Below are 23,631 nucleotides of genomic sequence, written 5' to 3' on the forward strand. Positions count from 1 at the left end.
TTTCTGTGTGGTTGCCAACTGCCATTGTGACTCTAGTGCAAGGTACAAGGACGCTCTTTGCTAGCAGTGTGCAAGTTTTTCTGAGAGGCTGAAAGAAATTTCAGGCTAATTACCACCAGCCACCGCTTTACCTGTTGTTTTTAAACTAGAATATTGCAAGTCTTAATATTCAAACCTAAATCACATCTTGCTAACAATTATTTCTACACATTGACGGTAGGTTTGCATAGATTTCTATACAGTATTAGAATCAATGAGCGAGACTGAGTTGTATAATCATTTCCCTGAACAAGTCTGCATAATAACGCAGGTTGAGCACAGATTCATTTGAAGAGTCAGCAGTGCAAAACGATAATGTGGCTGCAAAAATGGAGGCTGTTTAATGTGATGGATAACACAAATCATGAAGGTTTCAGGAGCCTGCGTATTGATTTGCACACTGAGGAAAATTAATGGAAGGCAAAGGATTCCTGGCATGCAAAACAAAAATATGTTGAACAGTAGCGTGGATGGCATGTAGTCATAGTGAGTCAGGCGAAATGAACAAAATCCCACTGGAATTAGGGTCATCAAATGTAAGATTTACTGAATTGAAAGACAGGTTCAAAAACAAAACAAACAAATGAATAACTACAGGTGACTTAAGAAAATATCTGAAAGGTGAAAAATATGGTATTTACATCCCAATGACAAAATCTAACAAAAAAAACTGACAGTCTTGTGTTCTACTCGACATGTAATCATGCAAATAGCAATTTTGGTTATAGATACCTGGGTGCAAATAACGGATGTTTATAAACCTGTGGTTTATAAACCTGTGGTTTATAAACCTGTGGTTTATAAACCTGTGGTTTATAAACCTGTGGTTTATAAACCTGTGGTTTATAAACCTGTGGTTTATACACTTGGCTATAACCCTGTGGGGACAGAGATGCCTGGTTGCCCATAGCAACTGAATTCTTGAAACAATCATGCAGTGATTACACCATCAAAATCATCCACCCATCCTCTCATTTTATCCCTTAAAGGAGTCTCTTTTTTTTGCAGCCAATACCCCAAGAACTCGGAGAGAACTCAAGCAGTCACAAGGATAACATACAAACTCCAGACATCCCTGGTGTCAGTGTGTGACAACGTTGTCACCAGAAAGGGAAAGGTTTTATCTTTGCTTTTGCAAAGGTGCTCCGACGGATAACGACAGGTTGGGAGAGGTAAGCTTGGAGTGAAACAACGGCGTTCCACACAAACATTTTCGGCCATAGCTGTGTGTAATGTCCAGAGAGTTTGTCCTTTTACCTATATTTAGTGCTACAACATAGTTGTCGAGTACCTTACACTGTATCAGGCAGTAGACTTTCTTGGGTTGCTCACCTTAAAATCAATAAAGAAGGACACACTCAAAAAAAGGGAAAAAAAGAGAAAACATGGGCCACTGACCACAAAGAATGAATCTCAGACAGACCCTGATGCACCACAACCCTTTCAACATCAGTCCTGTTGGAGTTATTGGTGATCATGTCTATATTTGATGCACAGTGCCTGCGGTAAAAGACCTGTAATTTTAGCCGGCAGGATGTTGATCACAGAACCTTGACAGGTTTCAATCATGTCATTATGTGAGGCTCACGCTGGCCCACCACCACTTCTATTACCTGGCAATTTGGAAACAGAAGCACATATAGCATACACTAGTATATTGCCTTTACAGTCCATTATTATACAGACATTACCACCACACAAAAACACCAGTGTGTCTTTGTCTTGTGTGTTCCGTGTAGTGTTTACGCGTTGGGTTGAAGACTAGTAAGACATGGAAACGAGCCTCTCCGTGAAACTGGTGCAACCATTTTAAAAAATTCATCAACTGATCAATGCCAGGGCACAATCGATGTCCTTTGACAGATTAAAACAATGGCACAGGAGCCACAGACCGAGGCTTCATTTGTTCTAATAAGGACTATATACAGCGCTCAACAATAGATCAAAGGGTGCTGCTGGGCGAGCATGAAAGTGTCCTTTGTCCACATGCGCTGTCTGATTTAGAAAAACGGCACTGCATTGTGGCCTCTGACGATTTCACACCGCACGGAGTTCTGGAGACGAGCATTGTTCAGGCTTAAGCACAAATGGCAGTTCAAAGCTCGGCAAAGACTTAACTTCAAATGGCGGAGTGGTGTAAAATGTGCTGAAAGTGACAGCAGAATGGACCTCATCCACTGCTGAACCCCGACTGAGAGTGCAGAAGGACGCAAGTGAACAATATCCGAAAAAATAGTTCCTAATAAATGAAAAACCTACAAAGGTACAATGTGATGGGTTCAGATGATCCAGCACCAAAACTGACACCAGAATCTATCTATCTATCTATCTATCTATCTATCTATCTATCTATCTATCTATCTATCTATCTATCTATCTATCTATCTATCTATCTATCTATCTATCTATCTATCCATCCATCCATCCATCCATCCATCCATCCATCCATCCATCCATCCATCCATCCATCCATCCATCCATCCATCTACACCCTTATATATGTCTATATATGTATGTGTGTGTGTGTGTGTGTGTGTGTGTGTGTATGGGTATATCAAATAACAGGGCACTTTGCTTTCCGCTTGACGTGGTGAAGCAAAGTGTATAAGGCTGAACTATAAAGAGCTCTATTTATACACACTGCTTATGCTCTACATGTTTCCCCAATGCCATTTCATTTAGAAATGAACATGCACGTCATCTTAGAAATGCGCACCCAAAAAGGCGCCTCGGCAACAGCCCCCATTCCCGAGACGGGCTGTCAGATACAATATGACAGGACTACTTTAAGTTGGAGGTAAGCCAGTTAAGCATTAAAACTACAGTCTATTTCATCTGTGTGAGATGCTGGTGCGTGTCAATCATGTATTAACAATGAATAAAAGCCATAGCCGGAGAGGATTGTAGATCTTTCCGCATCTTTCCTGACAGTGTAAAAGAGTTTTTTTCCCCTTTGAACCACACAGCTGGAGTTTGTTGTAAAGTTGAGCAAAAAATTGATGTAATTTGTTGTGTTGAGGCGCAGATTTTAATAATTTTGCCAGCAAATGAGACTGAAAATCAGCCGAGCGTTGGGTGGCATCGTGAGCTGCTTGTAATCCCCCCCGACTGCATATTGATCAGAACAAATGACTTCCTCGTTTAGACTAAATAACACAATGACAGTGTTCTTTCATCCGGTATATTGTTCAGGAATTGTTAAAGATGGACTTTATGTCTCTCATTTTTATTTTATGATGGAAAAATAAATTTTTTTGGTCGTGGTGCTATGGTGTAGATCATACATGCAGACGGACCATAATACTGCACTACACAGCAAATATTTGTTGATCAAATGTGTGTCTGTGTGTGTCTGTATGTGAATTCAATATCCTGTTGCAGGTAGCCACTGTCACAGCGTTGCACACTTCCTAAAGATTGCAGATATGCAGAGAGGATGGCAGACCATAGGAAGACCAGGGTAGCCATGATTGGTTCGCCAAACTACGCAATTTCCTGATGTCGTTTCTTTTAACGTAACTTCCTATTTTGTCATTTTGAACAAGATGGTATAATTGTTTGCACTATCAATGTAAAATAAGTAAAGATGCTGGTCACATTGCCTCATATGGAATATTTTGTGTGTTTTTTTCTTATCGTGTGGGCTCTGGATGATTTTACGATGAGCAATGGCTTGTCGTGCGTGCTGTTTGCTAATAAAACTCCTTCGAATTAAATCAAAAGCGACTGACTGTAAATGTTAGCAAAGAGCGTTGCCTCTCTTCACTCATTGGGATTTAAACTCAGAAGTCCTTGAAGCACAAATGACGAACCCTGTCTATGTAGGAGACCCATACACGTTGCCAATAGGCTATACGCATAAGTGCAACGATGCCTTAATTGGAGAGTAGCCAAAATGACTCTAAAAGCACAATAAAATGTCCACAGTCATGGATCTAATGTGTCATTAACCGCTGCAAACAGTTTCTAAAGCTGCGTTCTGACGATATTTTCTTCATAATTAATGAATATATTACTTTAATCAACAGTTACCACAAATCAATGACAATTTATATGTGTAAAATGTGGAAAAAGAGGCTTTTTCTTGGCACAAGTGCACAGTTTAAGTGTTTATATCTGATAAATGGGGCAACCGATGGAAGGGAACACTCATATGTTATTGCTGGCTGACCAACTGCTGGGTTAAGTGGCTTCAAACATATGCTGGGGTCTAGAGTAAGTGGTGAAATATTTCTTATGCTGTTTCTTTCACTATTTTCCAACTTATCATTATTTGAGGAAATTTGCTAAAAACGGCTCAGACAATTCTACTAGTTTGTTTGCTTTAAGTACTAATTGCTTTAAGTACTAATTTCCTAGCATTTCAAGTGACAAATAAACCTTCAGGTGCAGTTCTTCTTGTATGTTTGTTATTTGAAAAATTAAAACAATCCAAAACAGTAGTTACTGCATAGCCTATCTTCAAAAATTGGACAATGCTATGCTGACCATCTCTGCATTACCTTGTTAATCCCTACGTGACCGCGCGCCTGTCACATGATGTTTGATGTTTGCGTTCAGGAATCATGTCACTAATCACCAGTTTCGTTCAGCAAGCCACAGGAAGCCTCATCTGCAGCTTCCCGTTTGTGTTACCTGGGAACGTATCACATAGCCTTTCCGAGAAGAGCTCATTAGATGTCTGCTCAGATGCCTGCTTACTCTCAGACTCAGAAGGTCTCTGACTAAGGTTCTAGCAACGTAACACATGTTACATCACCACAGTGCACACTGACCATGTTTGTGAAAGAGGTGAGAACATCAGGACGAGACAGGAACGTTTGCGCCGAAGCTCTCGCCTTTCTCCCTTTTGCGACTAGCTAATCCCAGAGGCGTCTCTTTGGTGTCACATTTTTTCGTTTCGTAAAGCACCCAACAAAATAAAAGTTCCTCTGTGCTTCCCGGCAGCAGGCAGGAACAGACACACTCCGGCAGCTTTTTCACTTCGGCTGATGTCGGAACATAGATGCGCGTACTGTCACTGGAGAAGCGCTAAAAAACTGCATCTGTTCACTTTTTCTCCACATTACAGTAGCGGTATCATTTGTTTTTTTATATTTTTTTTTTACTGTCCACCTCTCTGATGAAGCAAGAACACACTAAAAGCAACCAAAGTTTCAAATACTTGAATTTCTTTACAATTTATGCTACCTCCAGCCCGTGACACCAGCCCATTGGAACACCACAGGACTGTCTGAATTCCTGGTGCTATAATGCCTCCTAATGCAGCTCATTAGTGCTCTGAGCAGAGCCGTCACCCAGACCCCCGTGACCCTCTCGCCGGGCCTAAAAGAGAAATATCAATTTTCTCTTCTGAATTCCAAACACCTCACCCTCATCAATTTTCCACCTGACGGCCGCCGCCGCCGTTTCCAGCGGCCCCAAACACTCAAGCGCATGAAACCGACCGCACAGCGCTGGGACCCGCCCTCCAGAGCCGAGGCTTTCCGCCTCTGAGAATATCACATGTGGACCTTTCAGCAGCTCACAAGTGAAGACAAATTGCTGGCTTGTTTTGGATGGGGTGGGGGGGGTGGGGGGGGCTCTAGAGAGTGATTCATATTAATGGCTAGTTGGCAGGCAAAAGTGTGCTGCATATACAAACTCCATTAGTGGGTCAGGTGGAGTGTGTGACCTGGCAGTGCCACCGTGAGCCGTGCACAGGAGGGCAGTCTGCAGAGAAGGTGTCTGTTGTAAAACATTTATTATAAAACTGTGCTGTAAAATTTATTGTATCACTGATGGTCTCTAAACTGAACCGACAAATATTTTCCCCTCGTGTTGTTATAAAAGCGAATCGCTTGAAACCTTTCAAAGTCTTCATTGTGGAGGATTAATCCATTACCTGTCTGCCAGAGTTTTTGTTTGAAATTTGGAAACACGTTCCTCTAAGGTTTCAAAGCTCTCCAGTTTACTGTTATGACAATAAGATGAAAGTCAAAACCCACTTAAAGCGATGTGCGTTTGTAACAACGTCGATCTGTGAAAGTGAAATCATGCAGTAAAGTCAGAGCAATGAATGACAAAAACTAGAGAATATATTTAGTACATTGGCCGGTGCGTGGGCAGCTAGCAGCTAATGGACACATAGCTGCAAGTGCTGGACTAATTAAAAAACCTCCATATATTTTGCTTTAATGCGTGTTGACCTGTAAATCCCGTGACGTCATAGGGCTGTTAAAATTAGATGGCTTGATGGGAGTGGTGTCATTCAGTACACGCTTTATGATCACACCAAATGAATTAAATAAATAAAATAAGAGCAGAAATAGTACTATTGGATAGCTTTCTTGGAGCAATGTGATGCCGATGCTGTTGTTCAGATACTTGCAGCCTCATGATATGCACATTAGGTTGACGGACTTTAACTTGTCTCCAGATGTGAGCGTGTGATTAAATGGTGCGTGTGTGCTCTGAGATAGACCTGAGGAAATTATCAGGGTCCCGCTTTACGGAAGTTACTGAAATTAAACAGCGGTACAATAAAAAGCAACACCAGCACAGATAACTTACGTTGTTATCTGTAATGGATACTTCGCACTCTGCCCATCTGTGCTTGATCTATTTCCAAAGTTATTAATAACACAGGGCGCGTAGCATACGGACCATAAACACAATGTGCTTGGGAAAGCTTTGTGTTTATGGTCCGTATGTGATATTTTCGAGATTATGACAATTAACTCTTCTTCCACAACCTTCCGCCCAAAAAAGTGCTGAGTCAGAAGCGTGAAAACAGCAAAGCTAATCACCATCAAGGAGATGGTGTCAGACGGTTTACAGTGGTGGGTCACACTTGGTTTGGTGCTGTTTAGTGTGGTGCGCCCCCACAATGTATCAAAGAGACGGTTCCCCCCGAAGGGGGTGAATGTCAAGTCTGCATAGGCTAGTAGGTGAATATGCATGCAGAATATAATCATGTTGCATTCAGGTGAATTTCTTCTTATCTCAGGAGCTCAAATGCATCGTCTTTGGGTGAACTATGCCATTGACCTTTGGACATCTGTGATCTGACTGGTTCCAGTACGCACATAATTATACATTGAAACAGGTCACGTGAGAGATACAATATTATTCGTATCAACAAGGACTCAGTGGAAACACAACTGTATAAAAGGTGATCACAGCAAACATTTCTATTGGGTTTGTTTAAATCACAGTCTGATGATTGAGAACACTTCTTTGGATATGAGGTTTTCAAAACACAAGGGTGCACTACCCATCGACCTTTGACCACTTCCTCCCTTAGGTGGCAAATCTGGTGAAAGTCCTTTAAAGTGTTTAGAACACGGGTACGGTGACCTTTGACCCGACCTTTAAACCCAAATCCCTTACCCTTGAGTCATTAAAGTCTTGCAACAATAAATAAATTAGATATCCTGGTTTGTAAAACACGCAGGATGGATGAAGTAAATTTGCAAACAACGTAACACATCCAACACGGCCAAGAGCAAGCAGGTGCTACGGAGAAATATGCATTTCAGTAAATCAAAAGTGAAGAAGGTACGTTTAAGCGTTTACTCTGGTAAGTACGTCAATAAACCTAATAAAATGAGTTTAAAAACTTGTGTTTGCAGAGTCTTATTGAGACTGAAAGGGTGTATTAGAGTAGAATAACTTTAATATTCAGTCTGGTTGGGGGAGCAGTTAAAAGGTTTTGTACAGCCTGAAATCATATCATCTGGTGCCAGACCATAAATAATAAATATACTAAGATTTCTTCACAAAAAAAAGAAAAACTGATGAAATGGTGCCATGGATGAAATGGTGTTGCAAATGAGTTTCCTTTATAAGCTAAAATAAATGAGATATACTTTTACTTTTTTACAATCTAATTATCTTGGCTGTAAAAATCAAATAATTGTTACACTTTTTGATCAAACGTACTTCTAAGTATCTATGTACTTGCATCACAACCTTGGGTCAAAGGAAGGTTACATTAAACCCTTTGACTGTCCGTAAAAGTAAATATATTAGGGCTGGTTTATTAGGGCTTCAGGATGGAGGATGAAGAGGAGCCCTGTTAGATCCTTCAGCATAACTCAGAGTCCAAAGTTCCTGAACCTCTGGAAAAGGTTCCTGCATTTGAAAAGAACAGCGTCCACAAAATATTCATGGCAAAAGCTGATGCTGCTCAGGAAGCAGCTTTGTCGAACTCTACCTACATCCAGCTTACTACATGAGGAATAAAGAACCATTATCAGTTTTCAAGTTTACATTGTCAGGCTGAATGCTAATGGGATTATTGAAGCTCCCTCTCTGCACTCTTTCTCTGATATGTTTGGATGGAGCCTGGACAGCGACCAGGCTCTTCATCCTGTCCCCTCTCTGTCCTGCTTTCTGCACTCCTGCCAGATCAGGCCTCCTTATAGATGTCTCACCTCTCCCCCCCCCCCCGAATGTGTTTTCCTCCAAATATAGGGGTTCCAACAGCTGCCCTTGGGTACCTCCGTTTCCTCCTGCTCAGATAAACACCAGCCTAACTCGTCATAAACCTCCGCCATAAAACCGTCCGCAGCAGCTAATTCACTTTAATAGTGAGGAACATGAAATTTGATTATTTCTTTTAAAAAAATACACAGTGAACGCAAAACACTAACCTAAGTGTGCTGTCAGGTCGGATTACAGCACGATGGGAATGCGTGCGTAAACTGTGACGCAGCTGCCTCGGGCTGCGGGATGGAGTGAGGGGGTGGAGGATGAAGAGGAGGGAGAGAAAAATGAGGGAAAATCAACAGAGCCAGTCACCACTTGACCTTTGGCCTCGTGCACCTGACAGGGATCAGTGATCTCGCCCGTCCTATCAGCACTCTGTATTGTGCCGTTTCCTTTTCTCCATCTCCACAGCTTACATCGCTCTCCTTCCCTCCCTAATCATCCCTTTATTTTAGCATCTTCCCACCCTAGGCAAACATCTGGTAGCACTGCTGTTGGAACAGATTTGTGCACTTTATTGTCACCCAGGTATCCATTTACGATTGAGATGGTCTTGTTTTGCATAGGAATGGTGACTGAAGTGATACATCACTGCATATTATCCAAACAAGTTCAAATGTATTAAGATTTATTAGTGCTTTAAGCTATGCTATATGTAAGTAGAATTTTTTGGAAAACATCAATTAAAAATGGTAAGGTGAGGTCCCGAAGAAGTACTCATAGGAGAAAATTGAAATATAAAAGGAAATATTTCAAAATTATTATTCTTTCAGTTTCGAAAGGCCTTCCCTTTAGAGAGTGGCCTCTTATAGGGAGGCTATATGTTACGCAACAGAGCTGAAGAGCTACTCCAAAGTTCTCCAAGGACTACATCTCGAAGTGGATTTAGTGAGACGTAGAAGGTGTTTTGCAACTTCAATTGGCTCCCGTTTCACTTCAGTTGGCTGAGCTCCTATAAACTCTGACATCTCCTCTTTCTTTTTTTAAAAGGCTCTGAAAATTCTGTTTCTTGTACCTTTAAGAAGCAGTTTCTAACCAACAGTAAAGTGGAGCGAAACCTCAACAAACGGACTATTGCTGAACATAGAATTCAGGTTTAGTGCTCTTTTACATTGTAAGATAAATGCACGTACTCACTTTATTTCACCAGTACATCCCTTTCAGGGTGAGCGGGAGGGTGTTGGAGCCAGTCCCACCTGTATATGGGTGAAGGTAGAGGAACACCACTGATGGGGTCGCCAGCTCATTCAGGAGGGTTTGATACCTGGTGCAGTGCTCTGAAGGTGTCCAGGCACCTCCTCCTACTACCAGAACAACTTCCCTGCTTGGCCCACATCTGGATTTGAACCGACAGCCTTTCGCTTATCAGCCCTCTACAGAGTGAGCTACCCTTGATTTTACTGTGTGTACAAGAAAATAAGTCTGGGGTAACGAGCCGAGGTGGTTAATTCCTATAAACCCCCAATAATGATGCGATCTTACTAGGATTATGGCTGTACTTTCCAGTTGACAGCTACAGTGATAACTGTCGTCGTGACCAGTAAGAAACCAGTAAATATTGCCATGACTTAGCTGAAATGGTTCTATTTGCTTCAGATGATACTGCTTGATGCTCAGGATGCTCTCATGACAAATAGGAGATGGTGTCCCCTTTAAGATTGACATTACCCCCTTATAGTGTGTGTTTGTGTACATTTTGGATATATTTTTAAAGCATAAAAAAGAGCTCTTTCTGGCAAACTAGCACGAAGATAGTTGTTGGAAGATGACACTGAAGTGAAAGGAAAAGCGTTTTGAAGCATTTTGGCAGGGAGCAATTCAGCTGGACTTTGAGTTGGTGGCTCGAAATAGCCAAGTCTATGGAAGATTAGCTCCCAAGCTGGGGGAGCTAAATGGAGGACCAAAAAAATGAAACCGATTCGTGAAAAGTTGAAGAATTTAAGCAAGATAATAAGACGCTGAAGGACCACAACGGTGACCACCGTGACATATCCTGAGTTCAGTCGAGTTTCAGGAACTTTAAGGTGCAGTGGAAACATAAAGCATAGGGATTAACAGGATTGTTTTTTTTTTTAGCTAGGTAAATGAATTCTCAGTGAAGATGTTGCTGAAAAGGTGCTGATGGTACATAGATGACACGGGGGAACATCACAGATAAAATCTAGTGAAAGGTACAACACACACCACATAAGAATGATCTTCCGGGAGGAGGAAATATTTCCGAGCCAAAACTGTTCAGCTGTCCTCATATTGCTGCAGTATCTGTATCTCACAGATTTAGCCTGTCGCCAGGGTCGTGGCCTGTCTGCGGGCAACTAACTGGAAAAAGTCCCACCTGTACTGACTGGGATAACGACATTTCCTCCACTGGTTTATAGAAGCTTGCACACACCAGGCCATATATCTTCGAATTGAGGTGGCTCATTTTCCAACTGCTGGTTTGAAACTAACTGCAACCAGCCGTCTCTCACCAGAGGCAACACACAGGTGTGTGTTTCCACTGGTGGAACAGCAGATTCCATCAAGAGATCCCACTTCTGGACACATTTAGAGGGACCATAAAGACCTTGATGCCTCTGCACTTGGACTTTAAGGGTTTTATCCTTCCTGCTTTCACATTCTCCTCTGTAGCGTCGGTGCTTGTGTTATCTCAACCAAGACTGTCATTTTGCTCTATTACTACACTAAAATGACACTTTGGTTTGATTCACTGTACTTCCAAAGGCATACAGTGCGATAATTTTGAACAGTGAAACCTGTATCCATGGCGACTCCACTGCTGACAAGGCAAATGCTATCTCTTTTACTCCTGGCCATCGAGCGCTTTCATGGTGGCGTGGCTTTTATAATTAATGTGTTAATAATTAAACTAAGAGACGATCTCTCACTCCAGCTGATGTTTTTGTCCTTTAATCACAGCACAAAGCCGACGGCACTGTAGCACCAAAGGCTCTGAAGCAAAGGATGCCTGAGCCGACCACGTAACCCCGTGTTAAAAGTTTAAAAAGGTTGTATCGCTCCTTTTTTTTTAACATCGTCTGTACAAGAGTAAGGTCATGTATTAGCTTGTGGTTTGGCTAACCTTTTTTTTTCCCAATATTAGAAATTCTTGTGCATCTTCCCGTTGTTACAAGAGAACGATGTCAAAATAACAGACCCAATATTAATAGTTTCCTTGAGGAATGCATCAGATCTCATTGATTAATCGTTTTCTGTTGCCAAATTTCCAAAGGGATAAATCAAAAATGTGGCATGTAAAAAAAAAGAGGCTCCTGTTAAATTTTACCTGTGGCTCTGGGAGTTTTTCCTTAAATCAACTTTTAAAGCCTTCTTAATGGCAGAAGGGAAAAACAACAGGTGTGTAGGAAATGGCGCCTTAAAGACACACTCATAATATCCTTTACAGCATCCTTCCTCTGATTGGTGCTTTCAATTCCAACAGTTGAACCCTCTGAAACAGCCCCGGCGCTGTCACGCTTAAATGCTCTTTGAAACCTGGGAGCTGCGTCCTGCTGCGTGACTGCCTCTTCCTCCGGGTTCACACAAACCCCATCAGGCACCGGCGGCTGATCCGTTCCGAGAAAGCAGGCGTGATGTTCTTGAGTGCATATGGCGTGCATTAATGTCGCGTCTCGTGAATTACCGTGACGGTCTTGATGCGACCGCTGCCCCTGGTGCAGGTCCAGCCGGATCGGTTGAACAGGAGGCTGCAGACTTCCCCCTCCAGGCAAGGAGCCATCTCACACCACTGACGGCTCCGCACAATCCGTGCTAGGGGAGAGTGACAGCAGGGGGATTAGACACAGTTGCACATGATGAGAGGGTCATCAATCTGTCAACTTTTTGTTTTGAAACGGCTAACTTTTGTGCTCAGACGAGCGATACCATCTTTGTAGGTTAATGTGTCTGCAAGACTGATATATTATTCATGACTGAGTGTTTTGTTGGACTACTACATCTGGGTTGCCTGTGGTAGTAACCTTTTCACACCAGCTGGCGGTCCATAAATTACTCTCCTGCTAATGTTAGCATACACTGCTGCAACACAGAAAACCTGCTTTTGACCTTTCGCTTTGCCTCAAACTCAATTCTCTGTATTAAAGGCAATCCTTCTGTTAAAATGTTCTATATAAGATTTTATCTATAAAGCTGACGTAGCTGTGGCGATGTCGGTCCGATTTTATTTCCTCCCTTAGAGCTAGCTTGTTCCTATTTTTTCTTCCAACTTGTACAGAATGGACATTCATTAGTGTCCTTGACTGTGTGATTCCTCCAGTCCTTTCAGGAACAAGACTAAACATGGTGTATATCATACCGCAGGAATCAATAACTCCACAGTATCTGGAAAGAATGAGTCAAGCTCCATTGTTGGTTGAAAATTGTTTGATGGGGGGGATAAATAGGCCACTTCATCCAAAACCAGAATGACTGCAAAGACGTGAGGATCAGAATGCTAAGAAAAAGAACAATCATGCTTGTCTTGGTGACTGCGCTGGGTTTGCAGAGCTATTACAATGGAAGAAATTCTTTGTTGAGTTCTGAATTCCCGGACAATCGTGCACAAATATTTTCACTGGAATTTGAAGAGTAAAAACGAGTATAGCATTTTTAGCGCGGGCTAATGTCATGTGCCACAGTTCGGTTCAAGTGTGTCAATAGACCTGGATTTTTAACAGATTTAAAACACATTTAATTGGCAGGAAGTTTTAAAAGTAGGGCGAGAGTCTAAAAAGTGGCCACTGTCTTCATTTGCATCAGTATTTTAACCCATGAGACACTACGATGACACCAGTCTCACAAATACTTTCAATGCCCTAAATTCAGCCTTATCTCACCTATTGTTTGACCTTAGTCTCTAAGCAACATGCAGTATACTGGCTATCCTGGTGTGACCAGCAGGTGACAGTCATGTGACAGGAAGTAACTGCTCCAAAATAAGAGGATATCCTGCATACAAAAGTGACTGAAGGGGTTCATTTCAAAAAGCTTGTTTTTCAATAACAAAGGTTTAGTCACATTTTACAGTTCCATAAATTGAATTACATTTCTGATATCACAGTAATTTAAAATATGGTTTAAAGTATTAAAGAACTTAAAGTTCAAACTAAAACTGCACACATACATACGTTTCGACAAAGCTTACTGGCACTGTTGCCTCACAACAAGGTTGTAGGTTTGATCCCCGGCTACATAATCCTAACCTATGGGTTGGATACATCTGACACCTTTGATTCATCTGGGTTGTTAAAACCTAATATGTTAGTTTTGAGTCATGTTTGCACCCGGATGTACAATAGTACACTATTGTATTATATCCACAGACGCACCACAGTGAAATAGGGCCTTAATGCAGAAATAAAAATGAATCTGCCAAATTTCTGTTTAAAGATTATACAGAGTAGAGATTAGAGTTATAATAATATTAAAAACACAACCTTCTTTCAGACACCCGGCTGTCACACGACAAGCGAGCGCCGCTCTGTCCCTGTGCAGACTGTCTGTATGACATTGAATTAGCATTCGCCTGGAGTCGATGCTGATAAGCGCTGATTGTTCTTTACACAGGGCGCTAAAGCAACACTGAAAGGTTATCAGCTCTCTGAGGACCTGGCCGGGGCTGCTGCTCCTGCCTACCTGTAACCCCCTGGGCGCCACATTGTGAAAAGGGGGTAAATTGAAAGAGAGGGAGCACAGTTCGCTGTATGTCTGTGGGAGGGTGAGGGACGGAAGTGTGGGAAGTGAGGCCTGCTGACATTTTGCTGTATGGCGTTCCTGGGCCTTGTTAACTGTCTGAAATTTGCCTTTACACCGTCGGACTCTTGCCGCTGCTTTGTCATCGAGTTGTGTTTATCAAGCTGGCTGGAGAGCTCCCTCACGTACTGTATGTACCCACACACTCTTACACAATTACCATTCTGTAGATAAAAAAGCCATTCTCTCTCAGCAAATAGCATATATTGTTGACACATCTGGCCTCAGTGTTTCCAGACAGCGGAGGTAGGACGGCTCTCTCAAGAAATCAATCAGCTCATTGACCCAAACAAGCTTAAGAATATACTATAGCTGCGCGGCTTCAATCTGAAACAATAAGTTCATTTCGCGTTCGCTCGGCGCGGAGATTCCCCAACGAGCAGGGAAAAATCAAAAGTGACCTTCTCCCTGACACAGCAGTGTGCCGTGGTGAATTTTCATTTCAGCAGCCGTCCGTCAGGCGCAACAACACGTAGATTTATCAGTCGGCTGCAGATGCACTGTGGAGTACATTACGGGGGCCGGCGAAACTCAATTTCCAGGGCGTTGAATAAACGCCGAGTCGGCAGAGTCAGCGGGAGTGCTGACTAACCACGGGGTGGTGTCAGCCCAGCCGGGCCAGATTCACCTCGTTTACTTAGAAAGAATGCATCGGTGCTTGCCCTTGTTGCTATTCTTCTTAATGCCACGCACGAGACTGTGACTTGATCTGCGATGACATCTTGTTGTTCCCCAGTGCCACAAGCTGTGGACGTTACTGCCGCGCGGCACTGCCTGGAATTAGAACGCCATTGTGATCATTTTATCTGCGGCCACATGCCAGGAAAATGACTGCTGCAGTTTGACTTCATATCTTCTGCATCTATCAAGCACGCCTGCATAACACTCAAACGCACACACACAACTGCAGGCATTAAAAATGATTATGTGACAGAGCCGCCTACGCGCACGTCGACGGCAGATTTGAAGCTGGGGCTCTCTGAAAGTGGCGGAATGCGCTCCGTTTCAGCCCGATAAGCAGAGAAGCTTCTAATTGGCTCATAAAACGGGTGCAAATATCTGGGACGTCTTCATTCATTTTCTTATCGTGTATCCGTTTCAGGTTGAAGCAGCAGATTCCGTCCACGCCGGCGACGCATTTGAAGACGTGACGTGGACGCACTCGGCTGCAGCGCCTCACTGGGGGGTTTGCTTTCTGCTGCCATCGCCGCGACTACGCTCCGCCTGGGGGACAGTGGACATTAGGCCTGGCTTGACAGTTGCCAGGGACCCTGCTGCGGTACAGCTCTGGACCTCCAACTGGATCAAACGTGAGGCCATCTGTCCCCCCTCTCCCCACGCCCTACCCAGCAAAGCGGAGCGCGGCCAGACCAGGATCAGAAACAAGCAGATACGCGGCCGTCCTGACCCAGACCCACTGTTATTCTGATGAAATTAGGCTTCTTTGGATGCAAAAGATAACATGGAATTTTTACTCCAGCCCCCAGGCAGCTCATTTAAAATGTAGTTAGATGAGACAAAAAAAAAAAAAAGATTTCAGTGACAGTTTTGAAATGCCGAAAAACAGTGAAGGCGAACGAAGACTTGTGATTCATCCCACACATTCAAGTGCGTCTCTTCTGATCCCAAATAAATAAAGATTAACTAATGAGCTCAGCACATCACAATAACACAGCAAAAAAAAGAAAAAAGAAAAAAGAAGATAGAGAGCATAGCTTTAATTATAACAGGTTTCATTTTGGTCTTCTCAGTTGTGATAATGGAAAAATTAATCATCGTTTTCACTGAATGATGTCTTTTGTCGTGAGATTACTTTTAAAATAGGATTTTGATCCTTTTTTCCCCGTGTTTATGCTGGCAGCAGCGTTGATTCTATGAAATGGATCCTCTGCAGCCACAGCTCGATTATCTCACTGTGCTTATGCTAAAAAAAATAAAAAAAAATAAAAAAGACCCTCTGCTTTTTTAGGCATCCTAAACTGCTGGACGCTGGTGCGCTCAGGCCTTTAGCCTAAGTTTTGGTACCTGCCACCTGACTACATTACAAACTCAGTATCTAAATTTTACTGGCTCTTTAAGGTTTAGCACCCCTGACATTATTGCTTTAGAATATAAAGAAAATATAACAGAACGACTCACACGGGTGGAACAGAAGCAATCTGACCCCAACGCACGTGTCAGCGAATGTGTCCTGCAGGTGAGTTGGATGTAGCTCGTGTGCACAAGTGTCTGAAGGCAACTTGAGAGGCTGCAGGCCACGGGAGACAGTGCAGGTGTTTGGCAGCTGGATGACAGCACGCGTCCGCTGCAGACAGGAGAACCAGGCCGAGCGTTTATTTCGCCACGCTGGTGGAGAGAGTCTGTTTGGTGTCGTTGTGCTTTCAGCTGCTTTGGAAAATGTATGTCTTCGATTTATGTGTATCCTAAAATTCATTATGTGATATTGGCAGCTGGATGTAGGGAGGTGATTTGGATTAAATGGACATACTGGGACATTAAGGCCAACATGAATGGTTATTATGGAACATTGGAGCTTTGTAGATTGATTTGAGTTGGACAGTGAGACGTTTTGGGCTGGTTTTAATGGGACAGGGAGGTAAAATACACCACTTTAGTGGGACTGACAGACTAAATGGACTGGTGATAATGGGAGGGTAGGGCCCAGTGTACTGGTTAGAGCCAGGCTGCTAGACTAAATAGACCTTTTGGACAGTGTGGATCAGAAATTGGTGTTCAGCTGCTCAAGTCTTGACTTTAAAACTGTTTAATTAGACAAAAAGTCTTCCATTTAATTGTTTTACTGCTACACTTGATTGGGCCACGATCCATGAAACTGTGTGTATTTTCCCTATTCTTGCAATTTAACTGTCTCTATCGCTGCAGTGAAAAGGGTTGATGAGGAGGATCGGAGATAATTAAAGAACAACAGGATGTGACTGAAACAGAGCCATCACATAAGCTTATTTCAAATAGAGAATCGACTTTCTCCCTCCGTGGTTGAGCTAAATATACAGTATAATAACCCAGCTCAATTGTGTATCTACATTATTTGCATTTTTCGGCTCATTTAGAGTCAATAATCCTTTCACCCAGTGTGAAAACAGCAGTTTGCAGATGGCATATAAACAGTCTCCCTTCAGCCTACAGACTCTTATCGCAGTGGCCATCGAGCTTCATACAATAACAGTGTGATGTGGTGGCATGGCAACGACAGGCCAGGCAGAGAGGGGGAGCAGGAGGGAGCTGGGTCGGGGGGGGGGGGGTGCGGAGATTAGCGTGAGAGGAGGGAGACAAGCAAGGAAAAAGCAAATAATCCTCCTCTGTACAGTATGCAGGCTAAACCTTCGCAGCAGTGACACAAGGCAAATGGAAAAGGGTATAAATGCTGTGAAATAAGTCTCTGAAAACGACTTAACAAATAAAACACAGCACATTTGTGACGTTCGTGTACACCAGTGGATTCAGACAAATCTGAACAGATGTACACCACTGTTACTATATGGACCACTCAGCCAATTCGGAGGGAGCTTACGGATAATGAACTTAAACACCAGTAAAGAAAAACAGAGATTAAAAAAAAGATGGACCAATTGTTTATTGTAAGCTACCAGCTGAATTTGAATCTCCCAGTGGGTCTCACAGATAAGCCTGGGATTTTAGTGTTTATTCCTTCCACGGAACCGCCGAAGGAAGCTCAAATCCGCTAGTGGTGGCGGGTGATTAGAACTCTGCAGATGAGTTTCTACATCTCTGCAAGTCTTGCATGGACACTTTCAGCAGCCGAGATGGTCGAAGATCAAACAACAGTTTGCCAGAGATGGGGCTGAAGACTATCGGCAGGGTTCAGCTCGCGGAAAATAAAGCTGCTGCTGGAAGCAGAGAAAAAAGATAGGAGGGAAAACAAACAAACAAACACACACGCACACACAACACACACAAAGAAGATTGGCATACAATACAGTGTAAACCTGCGGGCCTGGAAAGGGTGTTTATTAAAGTTCCATCGCTGACTTGCAATCTTCACGTTCATCAACATGCCAATCACTGCACGTGGCGGTGGGGAAATCTCGATATGAGAAGTGTCAGGTCTGTTTCATTAAAACTCCGAGCAGCGGCTCCGGAGGCGCCGCGTGTGACAGATGAACAAACAGACAAATGTGCAGACAGATCAACACGCACTTATTTCGTTTAGAGCTTGAAAAGGTCGGATAGATTCTGTGGCGGATCCCTGAATAAACGCTTAACACCCGTGTCAATCAATCAAACAAACCCTACTGCGCTGTTAGATTTGAAGACTTGTCCTCCCAAAAACCTTTACGGCCCCACGGTGAGTCAACTCTGAGGGGAATATTGAATGCATTCTCACCTCTTCTTACCATCCAGTCACAAGCCTGCAGCTGGAGTTTACCTGCTTTGGGCCAAGAGCATCTTTTTAGCTTTTAGATTACCCTGGAAACTGCAGAATCCTACCCAGAGGTGTTTAAACCCGACGTGCACCTCACCAGAAACGTAACCGCCCGTCTCTTTTAAGGCTGCTGCAGTCACTTGTGTTGTCTTCCCTCCCCACATTGTTTCATTTCCCGCTGATGTGAATCAATTAGAGGCAGCGTGACTTAATGTGCAAAAGCAAAATGGTTTTGCTTCTCTAAAGCAACATGACTACCCCTGAATGCACCGAGTGGCGCGGAGCGGCCCCAAAACACCAGCATATGAGCAGAGTAATAATAAGAACAACCCTGCCTTCGGCATTTACCGACTCTTTTGATTGCTCCCTTGACCTTCAGCACAAAGGACTTTGTGCTCCGTTTGTTATCCTGTTATGTATTGCAACATGACCTAGATTAAAAAACGTGGTTTTCTTTAAATTAGCACAGTTTAAAAAATAAAACAAACCCTTGCATAATTTATCAATTTGCCTTTTCAGATGCTTGTCCTCTTCTCTTTATGTGCTTCCACTGCTGCCTTCCATTCTTCCAGAGCCGCTTCGGCGCCATTACAGTTTGTAGCAAATGTTTTGAAGCTGCGTTACGGAACGAGGACAGACAGCGGTACTCTCCCAGTATGCTTAATGGGTTGCTTTTTAGCACACAGTGCATAAATAAAGTTGAAATGATGCCGAAGGTATGTATGCACTAGGTAGGAATAAAACAGCAAGGACGCATCACAAATCATTCCAAGAAGAATGAATTTACTTAACAAATATCTATTTTCCACGTGTGTGATGGCCAATAGGCTCTGTTGACAGAGCAGCATCATAAATCTTATTAAGATCTTGGCTGCCCAGAATTGGAAATGCCATGCCAAGTCAGCCCTGTCCCATTTAGAAAGGTGAATTATTTAGTACAAGTTGGGTTGCCTAATATAGGCGGCAGGTCCAGTTATTTATTTATGCCCACTCTGGCAGATGCCCCTTGTTTTTGCTCCACTTCTGTGATTTTTTTTAAGTCCTGTTTGCTGTCGTCACAGCACCCCTCGCCTGTTTCACATCCCAGAAAAAGACCCGATTGTAGTTCACCGCCTTTGCTGAGCATAAATATGGAAAACAGAAAACATTTTTTTGGTCTGTCATATGGCTCCACCTGTGCATCACCACTTTAGAAAAGCACGATTGATCATTCCCCCAAAAAGGCATGAGTTTCCAAGATAACGCTCCCATCACATCTTTTTCATGCAAATGCAGACTCCAAACTTAGCAAACAACCCGTCGCACGGAGGACTTTGTAGATTCTCCTTGGCATTTTTCTCTAATTAGACAGTCAGAGTGCAGCTAAATCCTAAAATAGGAAGCAGAAAATATCTTGCAAAATAAATGAGTGAATGAATTAATGAACTGCAGATGAAACAAAAGCTTCACAAATAACTACAACTGCTGTTTGGGTTTTCTTTTTTTTTTTTTGCTCTTCTTTAAAAATGACTTTTCATTATATTTGTGAGTTATTCTCAGGCTCCAGGGTGCCAGCAACGCTGCTCTTTGCAGACTTTTGTTTCCATACTGACGACAGTCTAAACCCTCTTTTTCTTGACGTTTCTGAACTTGGATCGTGTTGTTATTGGCTCCCCAGATTCATCCAGTAATGAGTCCTGTTTTTCTCTGCAGGTTTTGAAGCCTATTGAAGCAGGCAAGCGAATATATTACTATATTATGTTGGGGTCCAGGGTTCCAGGTGGTGTGTTGTTGTGGTCCTGTGTGTTTCTTCCTGCAGGGGGCGTGGAGGAGCCCATATTTGCTACAGCTGGCGATGCAGGTAGGCGCACCTGTCGGCAATCTACATCAGGCCACCTATTTAAGGACGGAGTGCCTGTCTACTAGTGTTGGAGAGTTTTGGTGTTTCCCATGGTAGAGCTGGCTCCTGTTTCCTCATCATTGGTTGTTTGCGCCTCGTTGATACGCTTCTCGCTGCTCGTTCGATTTCTTCACGCCGCCCTGCTGGACTGGAGCTCTCTGTGCACCGAGGAAGACTGGAGGAGCGCTTCCCTGTGGTCCAGGAGGACTACCAAATTGATTTCTGAATAAAGTATTTGGTATTTGGACTTTTTACCACTGCGTTTTGCCTGCTTTCGGGTCCTGGAAAAAACCCAAACCTAACATATTATAGTACATTAGTTTGTTGTGTACAGAGTGCCAATGTAGTCCCAAACATCTTGGATTTTATTACGCTAATGAGGATGATTTAGAGTTTTGAAGTATTGGAGTATAGAAGCATATTAGAGATAAACTGCTCACGATGAACCCAGAGGAGAGCTGAACCTCCACCACTTAATAACAGTGAGGTGAAAATTCCAAAACCTCTGTGAAATGTAAGAAAAGCGCGAAGAGGGGTCAGTAAATATGTCGATGTGCTCACAAGGAGAGGTCACGTGAAAAGTCCATATAATTGCATCTCCTCTAGGTGAGATTTCTGCCTGGAGGTCAGCGCTGAAGACTCATTAGACACATTTTAATGGAACGTGCAGCGTGATCCCTTTAACTCCTGCAATCTGGACGCTCGTCCGACTGAACGCGCAAAAGCTCAAATAAACAACAGGTCACACTTAATGTGATGACCATTGTCGCGGCATTTGGCCGTGGTGCGGCAGGAAGCCAGTAATAATCAATTTCCGACTGCTGTAATCATAGCTCTCTGGAAGTTAACTAGCATCAATTGAATGTTGCGGCAATACGCGGGCAGTTAAAACCAAAGTGCTTGCGTGACACAGAATGCGGAAACGAGCGCTTGGGTCAAGGCTAAATATCCCGAGGCTAGCACGAGACGTTGCATGACAGAAGTAATGGTGCATCTGATGCGTGTATTACAATATCATGAGTGATATTAAAGACTGCAGATGGACTGCGCCGACCTGAGTCTCTCCATTTTATCATGCCCTCGTCTGGATGATGTCCAATAACAGAGAGTACAGAAGCTCATCTCTAAAGTGGATGAACAACATCGTGTCCCTCAAAAGTTCATTTTATGCAACTTGGTTTGTTTCAGAAGCAGCAGAGCGTAAGAATACATCTCAATAGAATAGATAAATACCCATTTGGCAAAGTGTGTAAGATTCAGAATGGGAGAAATTGATCACCGGGTGTTTGAGGGTTACACAGTGACCTCTGCAGCTGCTCCAAAGCTCCATTCTTTTTTCCACTTAAAATAAAAATTACCCAAGGACAACTGAGACATATTTCTGGCTGTTACGGTGTCACTGTGATGATGTCATCCCAAACAGTCTTTCACGGCATCAGTCGTGATACCTGATGGTCGCCCGCTGAACTCTTGTGAAGCATCAAATGCGGTAAGAACAGTCTAGCATCACGCAGGCGCTGCGCTGGAGTCAGTTAGGCATCATTCAGTGGGAAATGGGCATGAATAGAGATAAATGTACCTTCCTGTGAGGGAGCGCATCTCTATGCACCTGACTTTGGACGCAACTGGCTACAAAATCTAATGAACGGAACGCTTGGTGGGTGGGTGTTGTCCCAATGTGGAGTAAAAGAAAGGTTATGTGTGAGGTCATTTTTCATGTTCATCAGGGTTGTAAAAAACACATTAATTTTGATGAATTTCGCTTATGAAAAAAAAAACCCACATTGTTACCTTAACTTTGATTAATGGTGTTGCTAAGCGACCTTTGACTCACAGTTGCAGTGGTTACAGTCACCCGCTCTGCGGGCAGAATCAGGGCTGATGTAGCCTGAAGTGCACCTTGTAAAACTGGACTGAGGTGGTTTGAGGGATCATTTGAACAGCCTAGCTAATATTAACATTTGCATAATTTCTCCTTATTAAAGACTTCAACAAACTATAGAATGGAAATACCTTAAAAAAAAACTTGCAATGCAAAAATGTAAAAGGGGAGGAGCACTAAGAACCACTTCATTATATTTAGATTTTTTTTTAAAAATCTGAACTATAAGGATTAATTAAATTAATTAGAACAAAGCAAGACATGAAGCAAGGGACTGACAGCCAATAACTGATGTATTAATCAGAGTATGGATGACATGTTGTCATTTACTACAGCCCTATAATATATCAGACATGCTTGTATAAACTCGCGCCATGCACGCTGACACCTCGTGTCACGCAACAACAACAAATCAGACAGGAAAAAAAAGGTGGGTGCAGTCAGGAAGGACCAGGCAGAGCAGCCGAGTCCCAACTGCTAAGACCAGGATGCTCCGGCGCCCTTTGGGCAGCACGCTGCTCCGAATGGTTTCATGCTGAAGCCTCCATTAAACACTTGTTTGTCTGTCTGAAATAATGAGGAGCACTCGCGCCGCTGCAGCGAGCACGCTAGTTGACTGGAGTGAGACTTGAAACAGACCTATCATTACACTTATTTGCTGGTTTGATTTGTCACGATGCTCCGGTTGTGTCAGAAATGCAAAGTTAATGATTATGCATGCCATTACTTTCTATTGTCGGGGTTTATTTTTAGGTACTGCTTTATCCTCCTTTCTACGTTCATTTCTCTGTTATTTTTGTTGACTTCCTTTTCAAGCCTTATTCCCACCGGGACTGTTCCAAAGCCTTCTGCCTGGAGATTAATGTAGCAAGCCAGCAGCTTACAACATCCTGGTCTGTGTGTAAATATTTGCACTAATATGACTGATAAAAAGCCGTTATATTTGCATTTTTGCAAGCTAAAAATATTGGAACAGTTTTGATGAGATCTATAATCTTGGCTGTCATATTACTTGGCAGCCTTTAAAAATGATATTTCATATTCCTACTGATCAAATCTGGTGGGACGCTTTCAGAGAGATCGTCTTGGTTAGGAAAAAAAAGCTCTTTGCACATGACTGAAGAGCCTTCAATTCAACTGTAACGGTGGGAAATCGTTAAAAACCACGGGTAGATTCTTCATGAGTCTAAATTGCTTTTTTGT

The 23,631-nt window shown here is 42.9% G+C and overlaps 1 protein-coding gene across 1 annotated transcript in view; it reads right to left on the bottom strand.

Annotated features, from left to right (window-relative positions):
• The window catches only part of tafa5l (TAFA chemokine like family member 5, like), a 42,072-nt gene that overhangs the window by 5,411 nt on the left and 13,030 nt on the right, over positions 1–23,631 (bottom strand). Inside the window, exon 3 of the mRNA XM_029834271.1 lies at positions 12,155–12,282. Coding sequence (XP_029690131.1) covers positions 12,155–12,282 — 128 coding nt within the window. The remainder of the gene's footprint in view (positions 1–12,154; positions 12,283–23,631) is intronic.

This window comes from Takifugu rubripes, chromosome 3, assembly GCF_901000725.2.
Source record: "Takifugu rubripes chromosome 3, fTakRub1.2, whole genome shotgun sequence".
Classification (NCBI taxonomy): domain Eukaryota; kingdom Metazoa; phylum Chordata; class Actinopteri; order Tetraodontiformes; family Tetraodontidae; genus Takifugu; species Takifugu rubripes.